This window comes from Polyodon spathula, chromosome 3, assembly GCF_017654505.1.
Source record: "Polyodon spathula isolate WHYD16114869_AA chromosome 3, ASM1765450v1, whole genome shotgun sequence".
NCBI classification, from domain to species: Eukaryota; Metazoa; Chordata; class Actinopteri; order Acipenseriformes; family Polyodontidae; genus Polyodon; species Polyodon spathula.
This window is the reverse complement of record NC_054536.1, coordinates 371,720-398,763: the sequence shown is the minus strand read 5'-3', so window position 1 is coordinate 398,763 and position 27,044 is coordinate 371,720. Positions and strand designations below refer to the sequence as shown.

Below are 27,044 nucleotides of genomic sequence, written 5' to 3'. Positions count from 1 at the left end.
AATACACGAGGATACAGGAGTCCCAGGCTGTGATCTTTACAGAATACACGAGGATACAGGAGTCCCAGGCTGTGATCTTTACAGAATACACGAGGATACAGGAGTCCCAGGCTGTGATCTTTACAGAATACACGAGGATACAGGAGTCCCAGGCTGTGATCTTTACAGAATACACGAGGATACAGGAGTCCCAGGCTGTGATCTTTACAGAATACACGAGGATACAGGAGTCCCAGGCTGTGATCTTTACAGAATACACGAGGATACAGGAGTCCCAGGCTGTGATCTTTACAGAATACACGAGGATACAGGAGTCCCAGGCTGTGATCTTTACAGAATACACGAGGATACAGGAGTCCCAGGCTGTGATCTTTACAGAATACACGAGGATACAGGAGCCCCAGGCTGTGATCTTTACAGACCTTCATGAGTTCTGGCAAAGACTTTGCATTGTCCGATTCCCAAACGTTAAAATAGGCTCAATGTGGTGTACAAATAAATCGTACTGCATTTCAGGAGCTCTGCATTGAAATGCTCGAGTCAGCTTCACAAGTGCTTTCTCTTTAGTATATTAACAGTTATAATGTTTTCAGTTTACAATAAAATAGCATAATTTTAAAAATGTGCAATTTTTCCACTAATTGTACCACTGCAGCTGGACTCAAACATTAAGGGGGTCCACGTGCCAGTCCTTAACTGCACGTTATGGGGGAGCACGTGCAAACCGAGTCCACGCGTGTCCATAACTGCACGTTATGAGGAAATCCTGTCATTGCCACTCACAAACTGAACGGAAGGGCAAACGCAATACATTAATAAGCAATAATCAATATTTTGAAGATATTATTGGAGGGGCCAGTGCCCCTGCTTGCACCCCCCACCCCCCCTGGTGCACGCCCCCACAGTTCAGTTGCTGTTTACAGTGTGTGTGTGTGTGGGGGGGGGGTGCTCTGCTCAGTTGCTGTTTACAGTGAGAGTGTGTGTGTGTGTCTGTTTCTCTGCTCAGTTGCTGTTTACAGTGAGAGTGTGTGTGTGTGTGTGTGTGTGTGTGTGTGTGTGTGTGTGTGTGTGTGTTGCTCAGTTGCTGTTTACAGTGAGAGCGTGTATGTGTGTGTTTCCCTGCTCAGTTGCGGTTTACAGTGAGAGAGAGTGTGTGTGTGTGTGTGTGTGTGTGTGTGTGTGTTTCTCTGCTCAGTTGCTGTTTACAGTGAGAGAGAGTGTGTGTGTGTGTGTGTGTGTGTGTGTGTGTGTGTGTGTTTCAGACTGAGTCAACGACAAATGTTACTCTCTCACACACACACACCACACACAACGACACACACATGAGACGTTTCGTGTGTGTGTGTGTTGGTGTGTGTCTCTCGCTTACACACGGTTTACAGTGACACACAGTGTGTGTGTGTGTGTGTTTCTCTGCTCAGTTGCTGTTTACAGTCAGAGTGAGAGTGTGTGTGTGTGTGTGTGTGTTTCTCTGCTCAGTTGCTGTTTACAGTGAGAGTGTGTGTGTGTGTGTGTGTGTTTCTCTGGTGCGTCAACAAATGAGTGTGAGAGTGTGTGTGTGTGTGTGTGTGTGTGTGTTTCTCTGCTCAGTTGCTGTTTACAGTGAGTGTGTGTGTGTGTGTGTTTCTCTGCTCAGTTGCTGTTTACAGTGAGAGCGTGTGTGTGTGTGGGTGTTTCTCTGCTCAGTTGACATGTCACTCTCCAACACACACACACCCACAAAGAGACTGAGTCACAGTTGTCTGTCTACAACAAAGAGTCGAGTGTGTGTGTGGGTGTGTTCTCTGCTCTCATTTGACTGTTTACATGTGAGCGTGTGTGTGGTGTTACTTGTGTCGCACCACACACACACCACAAAGAGTGTGTTTTCAACAACAGTTGCTGTTTACAATGAGAGCGCGTGTGTGTGTGGGTGTTTCTCTGCTCAGTGTTGTTTACAGTGAGAGTGTGTGTGGGTGTTTCTCAGCTCAGTTGCTGTTTACAATGAGAGCGTGTGTGTGTGTGTGTGTGTGTGTGTTTCTCTGCTCAGTTGCTGTTTACAATGAGAGCGTGTGTGTGTGTGTGTGTGTGTGTGTGTGTGTGTGTGTGGTGTGTTTGCACAACACAAAACGACACTCTCTGCTCAGTTGCTGTTTACAATGAAGCGCGTGTGTGTGTTGGGTGTTTTCTCTGCTCAGTGTGTTCACACACAGTGAGAGTTGTGTGTGTGTGTTTCTCTGCTCCAATGTTTGTACGGGTGTTTCTCTGCTCAGTTGTTGTTTACAGTGTGTGTGTGTGTGGGTGTTTCTCTGCTCAGTTGTTGTTTACAGTGAGAGTGTGTGTGGGTGTTTCTCAGCTCAGTTGCTGTTTACAATGAGAGCGTGTGTGTGTGTGTGTGGGGGGGGTATTTCTATGCTCAGTTGCTGTTTACAGTGAGAGCGTGTGTGTGTGTGTGTGGGGGTGTATTTCTCTGCTCAGTTGCTGTTTACAATGAGAGCTTGTGTGTGTGTGGGGGGGTATTTCTCTACTCAGTTGCTGTTTACAGTGAGAGCATGTGTGTGTGTGTGTGGGTGTTTCTCTGCTCAGTTGCTGTTTACCCTCCCGGCTGGAAACAGCGGTGGCAGGGGGGGTAGGTGAGGGAGTGGGGCGATGGCTGCCATGGAGGGAAGCAGGGGGAGGGACAGGGGCGTGGCTACTGTTTCTGCTGCTCCCTGATTGGCAAGGCCAATGGGGTTGCTGACCCGGAAGCACTTCTCCTTGTGTGTCTTGAGCATGTTGGAAAAGCGGAAGCGCTGTCCGCACACGTCGCAGGGGTACGGCTTCTCCCCCGTGTGCGTGCGCCGGTGACGCTTCATGTTGGGCCGGCTGGTGAAGCTCTTCCCACAGATCTCACAGATGAATGGCTTCTCTCCTGCAGGGACACAGGGGCTTCTCATCAGGGGGAGATGCAACAAGGGGAACATTTCCTGCAGGCAAGTCAAGCAGACTGACAACTATCTTTGACCTCATGTAGTAGTAGGTGTCATTTCTTTACAACATTTCAGAGGAGATACAGGAATGAGCATTTCAGAGTTCAATAATAATATAGAGGAGTGTCTAAGCATCGTATCAGAGGAGATACAGGAATGAGCATTACAGAGTTCAATAATAATACAGAGGAGTGTCTAAGCATCGTATCAGAGGAGATACAGGAATGAGCATTACAGAGTTCAATAATAATACAGAGGAGTGTCTAAGCATCGTACCAGAGGAGATACAGGAATGAGCGTTACAGAGTTCAATAATAATACAGAGGAGTGTCTAAGCATCGTATCAGAGGAGATACAGGAATGAGCATTACAGAGTTCAATAATAATATAGAGGGGTGTCTAAGCATTGTATCAGAGGTGACACAGGAAAGCACTTGCCAGGGTTAAGAAGATGAAGTGTTACTCCCTATGCTCACCGGTGTGTGTCTTCATGTGCTCATCGAAGTACTGCTTCATGTTGAAGTCCTTCCCGCACCACTGGCACATGAACTGCTTGTGTCCAATGTGGATGCTCATGTGGGAGCGCAGCTGGTACTTGTACTGGAAGCGCTCACTGCAGTTCTACAGCGACACAGCAGACAAAATAAAAACAGAAATACATGTAAAACAACAACTACAAGAGACACGTGAAATGTGCCCTTCTGCTCGGGACACAGCCATCTTCAGCAGGAATATGTTTATGCCTAAGGCAAGACTGCCATGCTAGATATTTTACAAGCAATGACAATGTAAAAGCAAGCAAGTCTAACACATCAGAAATAATACCTTTACAGCATGGTTAAGAACATAAGAAAGGTTACAAATGAGAGGAGGCCATTCAGCCCATTTTGCAAAACGTATTCGAAACCCACATGCAGGTCATAACTAGGGCAATCTAGAATTAGTTCGTCGAAACCTTCCTAGTTTCCAAACATTATTTTATTTGTATATAATATATATACATATAGTGTGTGTGTGTATATGTAATATATACAACATGTACATATACATTATATAATATATATATATATATATATATATATATATATATATATATATATATATATATATATATATATATATATATATATATATATATATTATATATATATATATATATATATATATATATATATATATACATACACATATACATATATATATATATATACATACACACACACACACACACACACACACACACACACACACATATATATATATATATATATATATATATATATATATATATATATATAAATAATATTACAGGCTTGGCCGGCATCAACGGTTAGTGCCCCTTTAAAAATGTGACCCAGAGAAGAAAACTTTGTTTTTAGCGCTTACGTGCACTTTAATTCAAAACACAAATCAAACAAACAAAAACAAACGAACACCTAGCTCCCATGGAGCACTCATTAAACATATGCAGGTCCCTGACTAACGCGCAGGACAGCTAAGCTGTTTACCTGACATATAACACCAAAGCAAAACACTTCAATACACTTGTTTATAAAACCAAACGCAGGTTTCAAACAGAGCTCAACGACTTTCATTCGGGCTCTTCACTCCACAGTAGCAGCAGCCTCGAGCAGACTGGCTGCTTCCCTTTTATATCCTGCACCTGGCTCTAATTTTTAATAATTGCCAGGTGCAGGTGATAATTAACCGATTAACAATTAAATTGGCAGGGAGGCTTTCTAACCCCATCCCTGCCATAAAACAAACATCCTTGATTTGCAGGCCCCCTGTCCTGCTACATCTGTTACAAAAAAATATATATATATATTATATATATATAGAATATATATATATATATATCTATATATAATATATATTATATATATATAATATCCTGATAGTTTAACCAGTCCAGACAGGTCAGTTTCCCGCATTACCTCTCATTTAAAGAGCTTCTCTCCCGAGTGCTGCAGCTTCACTCAATCCCTCTCTTACCTCACATTTGAAGGGCTTCTCTCCCGAGTGCTGCAGCGAGTGCACTTTCAAAGACATGCTGCGCTTGAAGGATTTCCCGCAGGTCTCACAGGTAAACGGCATGTCCTTTGTGTGAGCTGAAAAGCAACAACAGAGCATGGGAGCTTAGGGCAGTTTATAGTCCCAGTAAATACCCCCAGGCAGATATTACTATGTATTTAAATTGTACGCACTGGAAAAAGACATCAGCTGGTTTACATGGGCCTCCTGGGAGGGAACATCCCGCTCTAGTAAAAAGACCAGTGTAGCTTTGGAGAGAATCCAGGGAAATGCAATTCCACTAATCCCCAGGGCTACAAGGTACGAGCTACTGAAGGCAGAGGGGTCTATTTACCCTAGAACAAAGAAGGGTCAGGGGAAGACATTAAAATCCTAAAATTACTCAGCTAATTTAACCCTTGCCACTGTCTCAGGCATAGCATAGAGACCAGGACACACTCGCAAACTGAGTGGACAGACCTTGCACAGAGGGGTGGACACTTTCTTATACAGTGGTGAGTGTATGGAGAGGACTGTGTTGTGTCTGCAGAGACGAGGACAGAGACCTTGGACAGAGGAGTGGAGACACTTTCTTATACAGTGGTGAGTGTTTGGAGAGGACTGTGTTGTGTCTGCAGAGACGAGGACAGAGACCTTGGACAGAGGAGTGGAGACACTTTCTTATACAGTGGTGAGTGTATGGAGAGGACTGTGTTGTGTCTGCAGAGACGAGGACAGAGACCTTGGACAGAGGAGTGGAGACACTTTCTTATACAGTGGTGAGTGTATTCAGAGGACTGTGTTGTGTCTGCTGAATCACTGAGATTAATCAGCTACTAGGAACCAGACAAGCACGAAGGACCAAACAGAGCTACAAAATAATTAAAGTATACCTTTCAACAAATGTACTGCTAGCATTTTGTCTGTGTCACCTTCGTCTACAAGAGAGGCACACACTTCGTGATAAAGATGTGTTTTAATGCTATTTTTTCACATCTATCGCCTGCTCCTTGTAGACTCCTGTACTTCAGTGCTGTATTCCATTAATACCCAGCACGCTGCTGTCGCTTCTTCCTCAGAAACATACGCAGAATTCACCTCTTCCTCACCAACTACTCCACACAGCTCCTAGCTCAGGCCCTGGTACTGTCCCGCCCTGACTGCTGGAACTCCCTCCTGGCCGGGCTTCCTGCCTCTGCTACCCATCCACTCCAGCTCATCCAAAACTCTGCTGCTCACCTTGTCTTTTCCCTTCCAGACCATGTGTCTGCTAGTGATAATGATTCAGCATCAGTCCCAGGGCTTGGTAACCCATCTCATACACTGCATCAGTACCAGGGCTTGGTAACCCATCTCATACACTCACCATGTGTCTGCTAGTGATAATGATTCAGCATCAGTACCAGGGCTTGGTAACCCATCTCATACACTCACCATGTGTCTGCTAGTGATAATGATTCAGCATCAGTACCAGGGCTTGGTAACCCATCTCATACACTCACCATGTGTCTGCTAGTGATAATGATTCAGCATCAGTACCAGGGCTTGGTAACCCATCTCATACACTCACCATGTGTCTGCTAGTGATAATGATTCAGCATCAGTACCAGGGCTTGGTAACCCATCCCATACACTCACCATGTGATTAATGACCAATCACCAAAGCCTTTCAGCATTCCTACACTAAGGAGATTATACATTGTTTCTAGTAGTTTATTTCAAATGTTATTACACACACAGTTCTATCTATATCTATATATACACACCACCCAGGGTTGTATCGACTCACCAACCATGTGTTTTCTGACATGAGCCATTGTGTAGAATTTCTTTTCACAGATCTCACATGAGAATTTCTTTTCTGCATAGCCGTGGACAATTTTATTGTGTTCATGGAGAGACCAGAGCTTCTTAAACACCTTTCCACAGGTTACACACTGAAACAGAACAGGCATGTGTTAGAGAACTCTGAACCAGAAACATGAATGCAGTAACACATGAAACAAAACAGGTGTGAGGAACATCAGAAGAGGTGTAGGAAACACAGTGATAACAGCAAGGCAGAGGTGTAGGAGACACAGTGATAACAGCAAGGCAGAGGTGTAGGAGACACAGTGATAACAGCAAGGCAGAGGTGTAGGAGACACAGTGATAACAGCAAGGCAGAGGTGTAGGAAACACAGTGATAACAGCAAGGCAGAGGTGTAGGAGACACAGTGATAACAGCAAAGCAGAGGTGTAGGAAACACAGTGATAACAGCAAGGCAGAGGTGTAGGAAACACAGTGATAACAGCAAGGCAGAGGTGTAGGAAACACAGTGATAACAGCAAAGCCTACCTGGATGTTTTTCTCGCAGTCCGTCTGGTGGTGCAGCAGCAGCTCGCTCTCCAGTAGAAATCTCTTGCCACACCGTTCACAGATCTGCATCCTGCTGTGCGTCACGTTCATGTGCTTCTCTAGGTACCAGCGGTTGTTGAAGACCCGTGGGCACTTCTTACAAGGGAAATGCTCCTTGTCTTCCAGTTTCACCTTCTGCCCCAAGCCTTCCTGGTCCATCTTCTTCTTCCTCCCCCTGTGGTTCCCAACAGCCTCGGCACTGCTCTCAACTTGCTGTGTGGACACTGTGGCCTTGGCATCTCCCGAAACTCTGGTCCTCCTCCGCAGCCTCTCCAATTTCGCCTTCTTGACTTCCGGAATATCATTATTATCTTCTTCCTCATCATCATCCTCATCTTCGCTGGAGTCCACCAGGTCATCGTCTTCTTCAGTCTGATCTTCATCCTCTTCTCCAAAATCTGCATCTTCACCATCATCATCATCGTGTTCTTCCTCCTCATCCTCCTCATCCTCCTCCTCAGTGTCCTGCTCTTCACCACGGCACACTCCTAGCATGGCGGTGGCCTCGGTGGATGAAGCTTTGCCTTCTGTCCCTTTGGAAACATTCAGGGTTTGGTTGTTGAGGTTGACCTCCACAATGATCTGCTCCCGATTGAAAGTGCCATGACTGTCCGAGTTTTCGGATTCCTCTGCATCTCCCTCAATCTTGCACGACCCCGGCCCGCGACATTCCTCCTCCTTAAAATACTCCTTGTGCTGTTGCTTCGGTCCGGCGTTGTCCTCGACGCGCACAGAGTAGGGATTGTGGCCCTCTCTGGCGTAGATTTTGGTGTGGGGAGGATCCACCTCTTGCTTGATCTCTCGGTAGAACTGCAAGGGAAGTGGGTTGCCTTGGCCGTCCTGCTTGGACATGTCCCCTGTGATGGTCAAGGTCAACGAGCGGCTGTTGATGAGCTCCTGACAGGAAGTCGCAATGTCACTCATCTGAAAGACAGTGGCCGCGTTCAACACATCCTGTACGTTGCAGGCATTCACCAGCAGCTTCGAGGTGTAGATGAAGTTGAGGATCTGCTGAAGGCCTTGAGAGGTCAGAGCCTCCAGGGAGAGCTCCACCCTCTGGAGCTGCTTGTTCTGGGTGAAGAGCGAGTGAAAGAACTGGCTGTAGGCCGCAAGGACCCCCTTGTGCGCAGGAAACGTGCTCTTCTGCCGAACCAACACAATGTCTACATCACAAAGATCTGGCTGAAACAGGCGCTGCTCATTGAGTCTGTCCATCAAACAAGTGAAGTGGAGAGCAACATCCTCCAGCAGAGAGAACTCTGTGGAAGGGAACTCAGTCGTCTTTTCTGCTATCAGCTGAGAAGAGAAAGCAAAGCAGAGTGAGTGAAAGAATGAGAAGAACAATGAGATTGTTGCTTTGGCTTAATGTCCTTACCTCAGCCACAAGGTAAACTAACCACTCAACTGCTACTGGACGTACCAGACAGGGCTCAGAAACGAGAAACGTCCCCATTAAACACATGTTTAAAAACAGAAATGCTGAATTGCCGTTATTTCTCTCTCTGCTGTTTGAGAAGTTCTTCAGGTAACATTGAGTGTGTGGTTTCAATTTCATGATGTTACACAGTTTTCATTTGATTAGGAGCTGTGTTACCGTCTTGCATTTCATGATGCATCTGATTATTTTCTGCATTTTGTTTTGCTGATGTGACAGTACAAGACAGTTACCTCCTGCTTCTGAGGCTATCTTGTCAACTCAATTGAAGCGTGTCATGTGTGTGGGGAAGTAGTTGACTTGTGTGCCTTCATTTCTTTTTCTCCAGTGCTGTGCAAGTCAAGAATCAAAAGCTAAAATAAACATTAGGAACCACGTGATTTGTTTTATTCCTCTTGCTGTACTTGAAGCCTGTGCTGTGGCAGCAGTTTGGGTAGTTTTGGTGAATTTATCATAGATTGATCTTCATAAACTTTATTGTTTTGATTATTTCTTTTTGTAATCCCTGTATTACATCATTTTTCTTGCTTTATAATTTTATATAGATCTAATTTCCTTTGTTTACCATCCCCAACTTCTATATAAAACAATAAATAAATAAATAAACCAAACAACTATTTGTACAGTTGAAAAACTTTTATTCATATTGATATATTTTACTATTCCTGCTCTATATTTGAAAGAATGAAATACGATTGATTAGTACTTATTGATCTTTTGTCTCCCCCCCAACAAAACTTTGCAGGATATATTTTATATCCCGATCGATAATAAAAAACGATTCGATTGTAATTATGGATTTCATTTTTTTTTGTTTCCTCATCAATTTAAAAATGTTTCTATAATTATTTGATCTGATTTTTTCCTGTTCTATTTAGTAAAAACCTCAAAATAATACTGCTTTAAACTATATTGATTTGATTATGTTCTCCTTCCCAAGATCCCCTAAAACCTTTTGATTGTAATTATTGGGTTGATTTTGTCTTCTGCTTTAAAAACAGAACAACTTTAATTCTGTATATAATAATAATAATTTGAATCTACATTTAAACAGTTTCAAGAGGGTATATATATACATATACCCCCTCTTGATATTATATTACATATATATATATATATATATATATATATATATATATATATATATATATATATATATATATATATATATATATATAGTAGCGAACCTCAGTTAATGCAGACAGGCGCATCACACAAGGTTAGGAAATCCACACACAGGCGGAGGGCGGGGGCAAACCCAGAACCTCTCGCACTAAAGCATAGCGCCGATACCGCTGTACAAAAGAGCCGCAAACCCAGAACCTCTCGCACTAATATATCAGGCTTACGTCTTTGTATGTGATTACATCACCTACCAGCCCTGCTGCTGCTTTCCCCCGTGCACGCTACACCATATATAGTATATATGTCCTGAAAAAAGGTTGATTTTAAAAAACAACTTTATAACAAAAAAAACACTTACTTTACTGTCCAACTATAAATAAATTTGCTTGGCTGACATATTTCCCTTAATTTGACCTTCAAATTTTCATGGGAAATTTTGGCTGGTATTAAATTTGGCAGATTTGCTACCTTGGTAGATTGATGGTTTCTGAACTGCCGTTTTTCACTTGGCACGTTCACAAAGAAATGCCACAGTTTTGTATTTCTACTTTTAATTTCAAAAGCATTCAAATACATATTCACTTAATGAAATCTGTCTTCTAAAACTCAATTACAGTAACTCGTTCACATCTACGTCACCGCAGCAACTTGGATAAGAACACAAGAACATAAGAAAGTTTCCAAACGAGAGGGAGCCAATCATCCATTCCACATTTTCTAAATCCACTGATGTACATGTCTGGTCTCCTTTAACTGTTTTCAAGCAAACTGGCTTCATCATAACACTGCCATTCTCATATTCATTTTGACATGCGACACATTCTTTCCCTTGCCCAGCGTTCCTTTAACCTGTGCTGCATGCCAGTCTGTCAGAGGGCGGGATCACTCACTGATGCCACACTCCGATTGGTGGAAGAATAATCCAATCACAACTGCCAATAAGACCAAAATAAATTCCCCGCCATAATTGCCTGTTATACGGTATATTAATTCAGTAAAAAAAAAAAAAAAAAGTAAGAACATAACAAAGTTTACAAACAAGAGAAGGCCATTCGGCCCATCTTGCTCGATTGGTTGTTAGTAGTTTATTGATCCCAGAATCACATCAAGCAGCTTCTTGAAGGATCCCAGGGTGTCGGCTTCAACAACATCACTGGAAAGTTGGTTCCAGACTCCCACAATTCTCTGTGTGAAAAAGTGCCTCCTATTTTCTGTTCTGAATGCCCCTTTAGCTAATCTCCCCTGGTCCTTGTTTCTTTATTCCGGTCGAAAAAGTCCCTTGGGTCGACATTGTACCTTTAAGGATTTTGAATGCTTGAATCAGATCGCTGCGTAGTCTTCTTTGTACAAGACTGAACAGATTCAATTCTTTTAGCCTGTCTGCATATGACACGCCTTTTAAGCCCAGAATAATTCTGGTCGCTCTTCTTTGCACTCTTTCTACAGCAGCAATATCCTTTTTGTAGCAAGGTGACTAGAACTGAACACAATATTCAAGATGAGGTCTTACTAATGCATCGTACAGTTTTAACATTACTTCCCTTGATTTAATTCAACACTTTTCACAATATATCCAAGCATTTTGTTGGCCTTTTTTATAGCTTCCCCACATTGTCTAGATGAAGACATTTCTGAGTCAATATAAACTCCTAGGTCTTTTTCATAGATTCCTTCTCCAATTTCAGTATCTTCAATAGGATATTTATAATGCACACTGGTATTGCCTGCGCGCAGTACCTTACACCTTTTTTTTTTTTAACCACTGGACCACTAGCTGAAGTACCCTGAATGCTGTCCAGATCATTTTGAATGACCTTTGCTGCTGCAATGGTGTTTGTCACTCCTCCTATTTTTTTGTTATCTGCAAATTTAACAAGTTTGCTTACTATACCAGAATCTAAGTCATTAATGTAGATTAGGAATAGCAGAGGACCTAATACTGATCCCTGTGGTACACCGCTGGTTACCACACTCCATTCTGAGGTTTCTCCTCTAATCAGTGCTTTCTGTTTTCTACATGTTAACCAATCCCTAATCCATGTGCATGCATTTCCTTGAATCCCTACTGCATTCAGTTTGAGAATTAATCTTTTATGCTGGACTTTTAAGCTTTCTGGAAATCTAAATAAACCATGTCATATGCTTTGCAATTATCCATTATCGATGTTGCATCCTCAAAAAAATCAAGCAGGTTAGTTAGACACGATCTCCCTTTCCTAAAACCATGTTGACTGTCTCCCAGGACCCTGTTACCATATAGGTAATTTTCCATTTTGGATCTTTTTATAGTTTCCATAAGTTTGCATATAATAGAAGTCAGGCTTATTGGTCTGTAGTTACCTGGTTCAGTTTTGTTTCCCTTTTTGTGGATCAGTATTATGTTTGCAATTTTCCAGTCTGTCGGTACAACCCCTGTGTCAAGAGACTGCTGCATGATCTTGGTTAGCGGTTTGTAAATAACGTCTTTCATTACTTTGAGGGGAATTGTTTATTTTAAGAACTCCTAGTCCCTTTATCACTTCTGCCTCAGTAATGCTAAAGTTATTTAAAACTGGATAGGAATAGATTGACATGTGGGGCATTTGTAAAAACTTGTGAAAAGTAACCATTTAGTATACTTGCTATTTTTTTCTCTTCATCTATGATTTTTCCATTTGTATCTCTTAGACATTTTACCTTCTCTTTGAATGTTCTTTTCCTATTATAATATTGGAAAATCTTTTTGGGATTGGTTTTAGTCCCCTTAGCAATGCTCATTTCTATCTCTCTTAGCCTTTCTAACTTCCTTTTTTATTTGAGTTTGCAGTTCCAAGTACTTTTTCTGTGTACTTTATTCTTGGTCTCTTGTAAAGGGTCTTTTCTCTCTGAATATTTTTTTTAATTGATCCATTAAACCATTTTGGCCATTATTAGTTGTTAATATCTCCTCTCCCCTCACAACACACATAATTGTGTAGAATCTCATTTTATTATTGCATTTTTTTAATAAATGTATTTGTACTGGGCAGTGGATGTTATTTTGCGGAGAAATGTCAAGGCGGCTCCTTAGTGTACAGTCTTTTGCTAACCTCCTAACAGAGTCTGGCTCAGAGAGTGATTTTATGCCAGATGACCGAATATGAGCCGAGTGACACTTCCTCCAGAGGAGATCTGTGGCCAGGAAGAGGCCTCTGGAAAATGAGCCTGAGCCCCTGCCTGGACCAAGTACAGCAGGTGGGCCTGTACAGAGGGGGGTAGATTTCAGCCATTCTACCATTGGACCGCCCCTAACATCATCTAGCCTCAAATACACAATTTTCTGGCACACCTGGCAGCACTGTGAACCCAACTGGGTTTACCCCAATTCACTTTTTCCAGTTGTTTATCACTGATGAATTTTTTGAACATTTGGTAACCCAGACCAAACGGTATGCTCAGCAATATCTTGCACAGACGGGAAAATGCCAGCATTAACGAGCTGTGAGGAGATGCTGGCCGATAAATACACTGACAAAAAAAACACAATCCATGATGAGGCTACTGTAGCAGTGCCTGTGCGAGGTGAGGACAGACACACACACACACACACAAGCCAAAGTGTGTCCTGGACTACAATAAATACAAGGGAGTCGTGGATAGGCCAGACCTGATGCTGGTGCTGTACAATGCTTCAAGGAAGACCATGGTATGGGATAAGAAGCTTGCCATCCACATGGCCCAGATCCACATGGCCCACAATGCCCATGTAGTGTCCCTAACTATGGCACCAGAGAATAACTCACATTTCTGCAATTTCAGACTGTGATCTCCAGCCTTGTGTTTGGTACACAAGAAATACCAGAGACTGAAAGAAACAACGACAAGGCTTAGCACTTGGCATTTTATTTGAACGCTGCCACAGTCTGGGAGAAAAGCCAAGCCATAAAAAAGGTGCTGTGTGTGTTCCCACAAGGGCATGCTGAGAGACGCATGTTTCTGCTGTCCACGTGACAGCATTACCTGGGGCTCCAGAGGGATTGTGGGTAACACATCATTGAAAGGAGATGTTATGTTACCTATTCCTAAAGTCCTTATTTTGTGCAGATTCAAAGTGGCCTGGTGTCAGTCTAGCACTGTTTGTTCCAATGTTCATTCTATGCGTGTTGCATACTAAACAGCGGCTAACTCCAGACACACAGGGGGAGAATGTGTCTGCAAAGCTTGCAAAAAATACTGATTTCAAAGCTTTGACTGCTACTCACTTATAACTGTTGGGAGTAGCTTCAGGGCATTCTTACAACATTGCCTCTTTGCCTTTACCTCAAAACAGGGCCCATAACTGCCCTGCCTGTACCCTCAAGTGAAGTGACATTCACTACATGATGAAAACACACACACACGCGTTACAACTCTCTAATGATTAAATCAACCAAACAGCATTGCTTTGCATAACCATGACAACTACGAAAAGAGCATGCAGAGCATCTCAAATTAAAACTGCATATCTAACCCTCATTATCATTTTTATATCTGCATGTAAATGCCAGAGTGATCCTTGCTTGGAGCCTGCCAGTCCTTTCATAAGCACTCCCCCTGTAGCCCTGCTCAATCAGGGGCCCGGAATGCATCAGAATGGAGCTAAACACAGACCCAGTCATTTCTGAAAGGTTCAGTCACAATGGGATTGTCTTGAGTAACACCATATTGTAATCCTGCCATTAGCATACAACGCTGTGTTTAACAGTAAATCTGCATTCAAAAAATGCACCGCAGACATGTCAAAATCCTACTTTCAAACAGCTGAAGTGTAATACCCCTTTTATGACCAGAATCTGATCCTCTCAATAACTGCTGCTAATCAATGTTAATATGAAGTTTCATGAGAACTGGATTAGTGGTTCTCCAGTTATATGCAATGATGAAGTGTCACATACACACGCATGACTGTACAGACAGACACCCAGTAAATCCTCTCAGCAACCTCTGCTAAGCAATGCTTATTCCAGCTTTTCAATTAGATAAGCCTATTCCGATGTGTTCTTTGAGATCAGAAAATGCAGAACTCTTCTTTGTTCCAAACAATCATCTTAAACAGCTGGAGCGAGAGCTTTCTGCTGTTGTGCTCCTCGTATGAGGAACTCTATTCCGCTTGACATTGGGCAGGCTGAAACACTGCATTCTATTATGTCTAAACTGAAAACACTCTGTTTTGAATGTACTTTGAATGTAATACTGTTCCTTCAGGTAGAGACATGTGAATTACAGCTCACATTGTAAAAACACAACACAGCTATATAATACTGTTCCTTCAGGTACAGCTTCAGTACACAATGATAAACTCGGGAGCTCTTCCACTGTATGCACCCTGGAACACAGTGACTGACAGGCAGTTGTACAGAGAGCCTCCTTACACTCCACAGTATTAAAAAGGGTTTTAACCTCAGCAACTTAACAATTAGATTAACTGTTCTCCAGATGCAGTATATTATATACAGAGGCTTTTTAACATTGCAATGATACAGAACGTATTTGTCATGTAGTAAACTAGACGCATGTGTCTTAATGTAAGGAATGATTAAATGCACAGTATTAAAACACTGCTTTTTAATTCACTGTTAGTTTTCTTTCTTTCTTTCACGAACTCGTAATGCGCTCTCATAGGCAAACGTGAAACTCTGTTTATATCATGACTCGCTTTATATCAAGAGTTATGCCTGCATGGCAATCCTGATATAAGGAGGGTTCACTGTGTATATATACAGTATATAGCTGATATGGACAAACAGACAGCAGCCCCTCTAAACACCCCCAGATTCTGGAGCTCGTTAAAGAATGTCCTCGTCCAATCACGGCTGTATAAGCTGTTCTCTTGACCCTTGTGTCAGGGAGCTCCGGCCCTATGTATATGTGTGCACTCTTTATTATCCTTTATTGATTTCTGATTTATTGTATTGGGATTTATTCTATTCTATATGATGGTGGGAAGCCTGTATTTATTGTTATTGCCTCCGTAATTATTTATTGTTTTGTGTTGCCATAATATAAAAGACCTGCAGCTTTGCCTGCACGGGGAGAGAGGGTTCTGAGTGGAGAAAGGGAGAGACAGCACTAAAACAGAAACGAAACAAAAAAAACAATTGCTACTGGAGCTGGAGCTGCCAGCACGGTACTCGTTAGAATTATTATTTGTCTGTTTGTTTTGGCCCTCAAGCCGTTTTGTTTTGTTTTTGTTTAAAAGCTTTTGTTTGTTTATTAATAAAAGCGCCACAGTGCTTCCATTCCCCAGCTCTACTGTCTCTGTACTTCCTGGCCTGACGTCATCACCCAAGCTATGCTGTCACACTCCTGTATATTATATAATGCTAGTAAGACATGAACAGATGCGTGCCCGCCAGTCTCCACTGTATCATCAGGGAGAAAGCTCCACAGCAGGACCTCAGTCATCACGCAAGACTAAAGGTCAGAGCGATACTAACCTCATTAACAGTGTTTTATTCCTAAATCACACATAATATAATAATAATAATAATAATAATAATAATAATAATAATAATAATAATAATAAATAATAATAATAAACTTTATTTTGTATAGCACCCTTAAAAGCAGTCATCTCAGAGTGCTTCACAATTAATAGCACTGCAATAAATAAACAGATTATGCATAAAAGAAACACAAGGAGATAAAACAATCATAAAAATCATAGAAACACCTTTCTAAAAAAGTAAGTCTTTAAATTAACTTTAAAAACACTCAAAGAAGCCGAGTCCCTCATCTCTAGTGGAATAGAGTTCCATAATTTGGGGGCATAGCAACAGAAGGCCCTGTCGCCCATAAAGCTCATGCAAGCAGGCGGGACACACGGCGACTGGGAGTGTAAAAAGATAGAAGATCTGACAGATAAGTCACAGCTAGCCCATGAAGAGCCTTATATGTCAGCAATAAAATGTTAAAATCAATTCTAAACCTGACAGGCAGCCAGTGCAAGGCCTCCAGGACAGGAGTGATGTGATCTCTTGAGCGGGACCGAGACAAAATTCTGGCTGCAGAATTTTGAACAAATTGAATTTTAGTGAGGATGCTATTAGACACCCCAGCGAGCAGGGCATTACAGTAATCAATCCTGGAGAACACAAAAGCATGAACCAGTTTTTCAGCTGCAGGTAGAGAAAGCATGGGACGCAGTCTTGCAATATTTCTAAGGAGAAAAAAAGAAACCTTGACAGTATTCACCACATGTGATTCATTAATACAAACTGGCCATTTTCATGAGCACTCTTTCAGATAAAATACTACACAGTAAAGAATATACATATTTTAAACCAATTCCATTCTACCTTTAAGACGATATAAAGGACGCAAAAAAAAAGTCATATATTGTCTTAATTTTAATGTGCCAGTTTTATAACCTGAAAAAAAGATCATGCTATTGACGATTCTGAGAAAGGAGCTTTGGGAATCTAGCCCTGTGTTTACACATACGAGAGCATGGCAGCCAAGGGTAACACCTCGAGACGAGGGTTTGTGGGATTAAAAAGGAGCGCTGCCATTGCTGTTGCCATGGGAATGGATTTGAGAGGCAGGCTAATCTACAGCAAGACTCAGAGTAAGAGAAATGTCATAAAACGTTCCTACTGCAGGAAAACCTGCTTCTCTGTGAAAGGGATTCATTTAATCCAAGCTTTCAGTCTCAAGAGTTTACCTGCCAGAGGAGGCGCTCATACAGTAATAAGCAGAGTTCAGGATATGATCTGCTGGAGGAGGAGGAGCTCATACAGTAAGAAGCAGAGTTCAGGATATGATCTGCTGGAGGAGGAGGAGCTCATACAGTAAGAAGCAGAGTTCAGGATATGATCTGCTGGAGGAGGATGAGCCCATACAGTAAGAAGCAGGGTTCAGGATATGATCTGCTGGAGGAGGAGCTCATACAGTAAGAAGCAGAGTTCAGGATATGATCTGCTGGAGGAGGAGCTCATACAGTAAGAAGCAGAGAGGATATGATCTGCTGGAGGAGGAGCTCATACAGTAAGAAGCAGTTCAGGATATGATCTGCTGGAGGAGGAGCTCATACAGTAAGAAGCAGAGTTCAGGATATGATCTGCTGGAGGAGGAGCTCATACAGTAAGAAGCAGTTCAGGATATGATCTGCTGGAGGAAGAGAGCTCATACAGTAAGAAGCAGAGTTCAGGATATGATCTGCTGGAGGAGGAGCTCATACAGTAAGAAGCAGAGTTCAGGATATGATCTGCTGGAGGAGGAGCTCATACAGTAAGAAGCAGTTCAGGATATGATCTGCTGGAGGAGGAGCTCATACAGTAAGAAGCAGAGTTCAGGATATGATCTGCTGGAGGAGGAGCTCATACAGTAAGAAGCAGAGTTCAGGATATGATCTGCTAGAGGAGGAGGAGCTCATACAGTAAGAAGCAGAGTTCAGGATATGATCTGCTAGAGGAGGAGTAGCTCATACAGTAAGAAGCAGAGTTCAGGATATGATCTGCTGGAGGAGGAGTAGCTCATACAGTAAGAAGCAGAGTTCAGGATATGATCTGCTGGAGGAGATGAGCTCATACAGTAAGAAGCAGAGTTCAGGATATGATCTGCTGGAGGAGGATGAGCCCATACAGTAAGAAGCAGGGTTCAGGATATGATCTGCTGGAGGAAGAGTAGCTCATACAGTAAGAAGCAGGGTTCAGGATATGACCTGCTGGAGGAGGAGCTCATACAGTAAGAAGCAGAGTTCAGGATATGATCTGCTGGAGGAGGAGGAGCTCATACAGTAAGAAGCAGAGTTCAGGATATGATCTGCTGGAGGAGGAGCTCATACAGTAAGAAGCAGAGTTCAGGATATGATCTGCTGGAGGAGGAGCTCATACAGTAAGAAGCAGAGTTCAGGATATGATCTGCTGGAGGAGGAGCTCATACAGTAAGAAGCAGTTCAGGATATGATCTGCTGGAGGAGGAGCTCATACAGTAAGAGTTCAGGATATGATCTGCTGGAGGAGGAGCTCATACAGTAAGAAGCAGTTCAGGATATGATCTGCTGGAGGAGGAGCTCAAACAGTAAGAAGCAGAGTTCAGGATATGATCTGCTAGAGGAACAGTAGCTCATACAGTAAGAAGCAGTTCAAGATATGATCTGCTGGAGGAGGAGCTCATATAGTAAGAAGCAGAGTTCAGGATATGATCTGCTGGAGGAGGAGCTCATACAGTAAGAAGCAGAGTTCAGGATATGATCTGCTGGAGGAGAGAGCTCATACAGTAAGAAGCAGAGTTCAGGATATGATCTGCTGGAGGAGGAGGAGCTCATACAGTAAGAAGCAGAGTTCAGGATATGATCTGCTGGAGGAGGAGTAGCTCATACAGTAAGAAGCAGAGTTCAGGATATGATCTGCTGGAGGAGGATGAGCCCATACAGTAAGAAGCAGAGTTCAGGATATGATCTGCTGGAGGAGGAGCTCATACAGTAAGAAGCAGAGTTCAGGATATGATCTGCTGGAGGAGGAGCTCATACAGTAAGAAGCAGAGTTCAGGATATGATCTGCTGGAGGAGGAGCTCATACAGTAAGAAGCAGAGTTCAGGATATGATCTGCTGGAGGATAGGAGCTCATACAGTAAGAAGCAGAGTTCAGGATATGATCTGCTGGAGGAGGAGCTCATACAGTAAGAAGCAGGGTTCAGGATATGATCTGCTGGAGGAGGAGCTCATACAGTAAGAAGCAGTTCAGGATATGATCTGCTGGAGGAGGAGCTCATACAGTAAGAAGCAGAGTTCAGGATATGATCTGCTGGAGGAGGAGGAGCTCATACAGTAAGAAGCAGAGTTCAGGATATGATCTGCTGGAGGAGGAAGAGCTCATACAGTAAGAAGCAGAGTTCAGGATATGATCTGCTGGAGGAGGAGCTCATACAGTAAGAAGCAGAGTTCAGGATATGATCTGCTGGAGGAGGAGCTCATACAGTAAGAAGCAGAGTTCAGGATATGATCTGCTAGAGGAGGAGGAGCTCATACAGTAAGAAGCAGTTCAGGATATGATCTGCTGGAGGAGGAGCTCATACAGTAAGAAGCAGAGTTCAGGATATGATCTGCTGGAGGAGGAGCTCATACAGTAAGAAGCAGAGTTCAGGATATGATCTGCTGGAGGAGGAGCTCATACAGTAAGAAGCAGCAGTTCAGGATATGATCTGCTGGAGGAGGAGCTCATACAGTAAGAAGCAGAGTTCAGGATATGATCTGCTGGAGGAGGAGGAGCTCATACAGTAAGAAGCAGAGTTCAGGATATGATCTGCTGGAGGAGGAGCTCATACAGTAAGAAGCAGGGTTCAGGATATGATCTGCTGGAGGAGGAGCTCATACAGTAAGAAGCAGTTCAGGATATGATCTGCTGGAGGAGGAGCTCATACAGTAAGAAGCAGTTCAGGATATGATCTGCTGGAGGAGGAGCTCATACAGTAAGAAGCAAGTTCATGATATGATCTCTGGAGGAGGATAGTGAAGCAGAGTTCAGGATATGATCTGCTGGAGGAGGAGCTCATACAGTAAGAAGCAGAGTTCAGGATATGATCTGCTGGAGGAGGAGCTCATACAGTAAGAAGCAGTTCAGGATATGATCTGCTGGAGGAGGAGCTCATACAGTAAGAAGCACAGTTCAGGATATGATCTGCTGGAGGAGGAGCTCATACAGTAAGAAGCAGAGTTCAGGATATGATCTGCTGGAGGAGGAGCTCATACAGTAAGAAGCAGAGTTCAGGATATGATCTGCTGGAGGAGGAGGAGCTCATACAGTAAGAAGCAGAGTTCAGGATATGATCTGCTAGAGGAGGAGTAGCTCATACAGTAAGAAGCATAGTTCAGGATATGATCTGCTGGAGGAGGAGGAGCTCATACAGTAAGAAGCAGAGTTTAGGATATGATCTGCTGGAGGAGGAGTAGCTCATACAGTAAGAAGCAGGGTTCAGGATATGATCCAACACACACTGTCCAATGTAATCCTCAGATGCAGAAACACAGACCTTCTCCTTTGAATTATCTGAGGCATAATCCTTATTCCATCCTAGTGAAAGACTGGAGTTTCTGTATCATCTGGATCGGAATTACCTGGAAGCAGGTTTACAATAACTGACTCAGGGTTTTGAAATGGTGCAGTAGTTGCTGTCGTCAAACTACAAAAACATGCAGGTTATGAGGTTCCCTGTGATCACTTTCAATCAACAGCAAGTACAATTTCAACCACACGTGAATAATTGACAAACGCTGAGCTTCAATTGGACAGCTGTACCCCTGTAAACCTCAGAATGTCACTTCAAAGGGCATTTCAAATTGCAAAGCAGGATTTCTTAGTGTGTGGTATCTATTATCCAAATCAGAAAAAAATTGCACAATAGCAAATATGGCAGCCATACTGAGACAGAGGTCAAGGTTCCTGATGCATTCATCCAGCTGTGATTCATACACTGTGGAAATGTCCAATTTAAAATTTAAGAGCATTTAAAATGAATTGCTTTAAGCCACAAAAAAGAAAGCGCCTGCATTGGGATGCACCCTCCAACTGTTCTGTGTTGCACAGCCTCAGTGTCAGATGTGCTCCTTTGCTTGTTACTCTACCTGGCACGAAGCACATGGATGCATATTGTATTACACAGCCCAGGCTGGTAGCTCAAGTTACACAGACAGAGCTTTCCAGAAGATTCTCTCTGTCTGTCCAGCTGGGTTTAAAGAAACCCTACGGCCTGTGCATTTGACATTTCTGAGTGCTGAACGGGAAACTAATGACAATCAAACAGCAGTGCTCTTGAAGAACAATAGCGATAGTCAGCTCTGTGTCATCTCAGCTTTGCTTTCCTCTGCCTACCATACAGCACACTGGAACATGGGCCTGGTTTACTGCATGTCCTGTCTGCAACAGTGCAAGGTGTCCACTTGGAGAACTGTTAATGTTATAAAACTACCAAGAAACAACCCGGGTTAAGTTAGAAGCAGTTCAATGAACATTACAATAAAGTGGCACTGATGCAAAGAGAAGCACAATCCCATTCTCTGGCATGACTTAGATTCTGCTATAGTAATCAAACTTGTTAAATTTGCAGATAACACAAAAATAGAAGGAGTGGCAAAGTCATTCCAAATGAGCTAGACAGAATTCAGGGTACTTCAGCTAGTGGTCCAGCTGAAGTACCACTTTGGCAGCGTGGTCCAGTGGTTAAAGTCCAGGGCTTGTAACCAGAAGGTCACCGGTTCAAATCCAACCTCTGCCACTGACTGACTCACTGTGTGACCCTGAGCAAGTCACTTAACCTCCTTGTGTCCTATCCTATGGATGAGATGTTAAATCAATGTCCTATTGATTGACTGTGCATATAAATTGCATTTCACAGCCTACCGCTGTAAAGCGATTGTGATGGTGGTCCACTATGAAACGCGCTATATAAAGATATTATTATATTATCACACTGTTATACCATATACACACACATTGCACAATAACACAAAGCAAATTACATATCTACTTGCTGAAGCAGTTTTTATTTTAGAAGACAAGTTGTTCATTTGTAGCAAAAGTAATGTAGCAAAAGTCACAGGGCATTGACGCCACTTCCCTTGCAAAATGCCTCCCATATTGGGAATGGGATCTTTCAATGCAGCAGATTTGTGCATTTAAGAAAGGCCATGAAGACATCAAATTATTTGGAAACAAGCTGATGAGAAGCAATTACCCTCCGCGGTACAAATTAAAATGGTGTGCTGCTTCTTATGTGAAAAATTAGAAAAAGCAAGTCAACATGGTAAAAAAAAAATTCAGATATATATTCATAAGTGAAATGGAATTGATACACTGGGCCGCAGTCAGACGATAAATTGGCCGCGGGGTGCATGTCCCTGTTCTACAGAATATGTTTGAAAAACCGAGTCTCTCATTCCAACAGGCAGGCACACTGGAATCATCCAACAGGCAGGCACACTGTAACCATCTGACAGACGGGCACACTAACCATCCGACAGGCAGGCACACTGGAATCATCACAGGCAGGCACACTGGAATCATCTGACAGACAGGCACACTGTAATCATCCGACAGGCAGGCACACTGGAATCATCACAGGCAGGCACACTGGAATCATCTGACAGACAGGCACACTGTAATCATCCGACAGGCAGGCACACTGTAATCATCCGACAGACAGGCACACTGTAATCATCCGACAGGCAGGCACACTGGAATCATCTGACAGACAGGCACACTGTAATCATCCGACAGGCAGGCACACTGGAATCATCAGACAGGCAGGCACACTGTAATCATCACAGACAGGCAGGCACACTGTAATCATCACAGACAGGCAGGCACACTGTAATCATCTGACAGGCAGGCACACTGTAATCATCTGACAGGCAGGCACACTGTAATCATCCGACAGGCAGGCACACTGTAATCATCAGACAGGCAGGCACACTGTAATCATCACAGACAGGCAGGCACACTGGAATCATCACAGGCAGGCACACTGTAATCATCTGACAGGCAGGCACACTGTAATCATCCGACAGGCAGGCACACTGTAATCATCCGACAGGCAGGCACACTGTAATCATCACAGGCAGGCAGGCACACTGGAATCATCACAGGCAGGCACACTGTAATCATCACAGACAGGCAGGCACACTGGAATCATCACAGGCAGGCACACTGTAATCATCTGACAGGCAGGCACACTGTAATCATCTGACAGACAGGCACACTGTAATCATCCGACAGGCAGACACACTGTAATCATCACAGACAGGCACACTGTAATCATCACAGACAGGCAGGCACACTGTAATCATCACAGACAGGCAGGCACACTGGAATCATCACAGGCAGGCACACTGTAATCATCACAGACAGGCACACTGTAATCATTCTTCTGCTTTGCACTGTTAAATCTTTGAGCGGAGAAAGTAAACCATCTCGTCTGTCTTGTATTGAACTCACAAAGGAGACGACTGCACTGGCTACAAGAACTGAAGTGAACTGTGTATGCAGACAGTGAAACAGCCACGCTTCAGAGCTGAAGTGAACTGTGCATGAAAACAATGAAACAGCCACGCTTCAGAGCTGAAGTGAACTGTGCATGAAAACAATGAAACAGCCACGCTTCAGAGCTGAAGTGAACTGTGCATGAAAACAGTGAAACAGCCACGCGTCAGAGCTGAAGTGAACTGTGCATGAAAACAATGAAACAGCCACGCTTCAGAGCTGAAGTGAACTGTGCATGAAAACAGTGAAACAGCCACGCTTCAGAGCTGAAGTGAACTGTGCATGAAAACAATGAAACAGCCACGCTTCAGAGCTGAAGTGAACTGTGCATGAAAACAGTGAAACAGCCACGCGTCAGAGCTGAAGTGAACTGTGCATGAAAACAGTGAAACAGCCACGCGTCAGAGCTGAAGTGAACTGTGCATGAAAACAATGAAACAGCCACGCTTCAGAGCTGAAGTGAACTGTGCATGAAAACAGTGAAACAGCCACGCTTCAGAGCTGAAGTGAACTGTGCATGAAAACAGTGAAACAGCCACGCTTCAGAGCTGAAGTGAACTGTGCATGAAAACAGTGAAACAGCCACGCTTCAGAGCTGAAGTGAACTGTGCATGAAAACAGTGAAACAGCCACGCGTCAGAGCTGAAGTGAACTGTGCATGAAAACAGTGAAACAGCCACGCGTCAGAGCTGAAGTGAACTGTGCATGAAAACAATGAAACAGCCACGCTTCAGAGCTGAAGTGAACTGTGCATGAAAACAGTGAAACAGCCACGCGTCAGAGCTGAAGTGAACTGTGCATGAAAACAATGAAACAGCCACGCTTCAGAGCTGAAGTGAACTGTGCATGAAAACAGTGAAACAGCCACGCGTCAGAGCTGAAGTGAACTGTGCATGAAAACAGTGAAACAGCCACGCGTCAGAGCTGAAGTGAACTGTGCATGAAAACAGTGAAACAGCCACGCGTCAGAGCTGAAGTGAACTGTGCATGCTGATGACATATGCAAAGTTTCAGATCAATCGGTTCAGCAATTCCCAGTGTTTTTTTCAAAAAATGTGTCAGGCCGCCATCTTGGTTGATGTAGGAGTTCAATTTTTTTTGCACCCGAGCTGTAATCTACACAGGATGATACCTGCCAAGGTTCATGCTGATTGGTTACACCGCGTACGAACAGAAGCAGTTTAAAATTTTGGGAGGAAAAATGACAATAATAATAAAAAAAATACAAAAACAAACAAATAAATAAATAAATGTGTACAATAAGAAGAGGCTTCCCCAGCCATCCTGGCTTGCAAGCCTAATAAATGGTGCTATTTTGAAGAGCGGGCGTCAGTGCAGATTCCCACCCCATTCCCTCCAGTGACTCAGTCGTGGTATTTAAATAACGGCCAGGTATCTCTCAGCCTTGCAGAGCTGTCACACAGAATCAGTGCCACGCTGTCTGCTCAGGACAGCCCTACACTGTACTTTTACATGTGTTTCCAATGTTTTGTCCAGCCAGTGTAAACACGAGAAATGCAGGCAAACAGTATGTGGTTTTATCACCTTAAACACACGTTTAAATTCCCCCCCACACACACACACATACACACACGCACACACACACACAAACACAGTTCCTAGAGATAGTTCATTTGTATAAATCAGTCAAACCACAATTGCTGTCTATAACACCTTATTAAGTGGATCAGCTGCTTACCAAGACGCTGCAGAGGAAATGTGTTTTAAACTGTGGAATGGGTGGAGTGACATTGTAACATCGGCATCAGAATCGCTAGAGAGTGCGAAGGTCCAGCTGCACTGACGAGCTGCACTGAGAGACTTCATCACACCACTAATACTTTTAAAAAGAAACCAAACAAATGTCCCCCGGAGATCGGAGGCAAGTTACCTGTCCACTGGGATACTGATGTTAAACTGGAACCAGAGCATCGTATCATTCACTGAGTTTATTCACTGTGAATGCAGGGCCCACACAGGCACATCTTAATAGTGCAGCACTAATGCAAAGAGAGAGCCAAGAGACCGAAGTTATAGCTCTGAATACATTCTGACACTACCCTGCTCTCAAAGGAATAGAGTGCACTGCTGTTCTAACACTACCCTGCTCTCAAAGGAATACAGCGCACTGCTGTTCTAACACTGCCCTGCTCTCAAAGGAATACAGCGCACTGCTGTTCTAACACTACCCTGCTCTCAAAGGAATACAGCGCACTGCTGTTCTAACACTACCCTGCTCTCAAAGGAATACAGCGCACTGCTGTTCTAACACTACCCTGCTCTCAAAGGAATACAGCGCACTGCTGTTCTAACACTACCCTGCTCTCAAAGGAATACAGCGCACTGCTGTTCTAACACTACCCTGTTCTCAAAGGAATACAGTGCACTGCTGTTCTAACACTACCCTGCTCTCAAAGGAATACAGTGCACTGCTGTTCTAACACTACCCTGCTCTCAAAGGAATACAGTGCACTGCTGTTCTAACACTACCCTGCTCTCAAAGGAATACAGAATACAGTGCACTGCTGTTCTAACACTACCCTGCTCTCAAAGGAATACAGTGCACTGCTGTTCTAACACTACCCTGCTCTCAAAGGAATACAGTGCACTGCTGTTCTAACACTACCCTGCTCTCAAAGGAATACAGTGCACTGCTGTTCTAACACTACTCTGATCCAAGGTATACAGTGCACTGCTGTTCTAACACTACCCTCTCTCAAAGGAATACAGTGCACTGCTGTTCTAACACTACCCTGCTCTCAAAGGAATACAGTGCACTGCTGTTCTAACACTACCCTGCTCTCAAAGGAATACAGTGCACTGCTGTTCTAACACTACCCTGCTCTCAAAGGAATACAGTGCACTGCTGTTCTAACACTACCCTGCTCTCAAAGGAATACAGTGCACTGCTGTTCTAACACTACCCTGCTCTCAAAGGAATACAGTGCACTGCTGTTCTAACACTACCCTGCTCTCAAAGGAATACAGTGCACTGCTGTTCTAACACTACCCTGTTCTCAAAGGAATACAGTGCACTGCTGTTCTAATATTACTCAATATCCAACTTGCCTTTTCTGGTAAATTCTGGAACGGGTGGTCAAATTACAATTACAGAGCTACAGTGCCTATAGGAAGCATTCACACCCCTTGG

At 43.3% G+C, this 27,044-nt stretch overlaps 1 protein-coding gene across 1 annotated transcript in view; it reads right to left on the bottom strand.

Moving 5' to 3' along the window:
- Nucleotides 1-2,252: 2,252 nt before the first annotated feature.
- LOC121309754 (zinc finger and BTB domain-containing protein 47-like) overlaps nt 2,253-27,044 on the bottom strand; it is a 28,785-nt gene continuing 3,993 nt past the window's right edge. The window contains exons 2-6 of the mRNA XM_041242922.1: nt 7,300-8,655; nt 6,751-6,898; nt 4,944-5,059; nt 3,425-3,569; nt 2,253-2,890 (exon numbers count right to left, since the gene is read on the bottom strand). Coding sequence (XP_041098856.1) covers nt 2,562-2,890; nt 3,425-3,569; nt 4,944-5,059; nt 6,751-6,898; nt 7,300-8,655 — 2,094 coding nt within the window. The 3' untranslated portion in view covers nt 2,253-2,561. The remainder of the gene's footprint in view (nt 2,891-3,424; nt 3,570-4,943; nt 5,060-6,750; nt 6,899-7,299; nt 8,656-27,044) is intronic.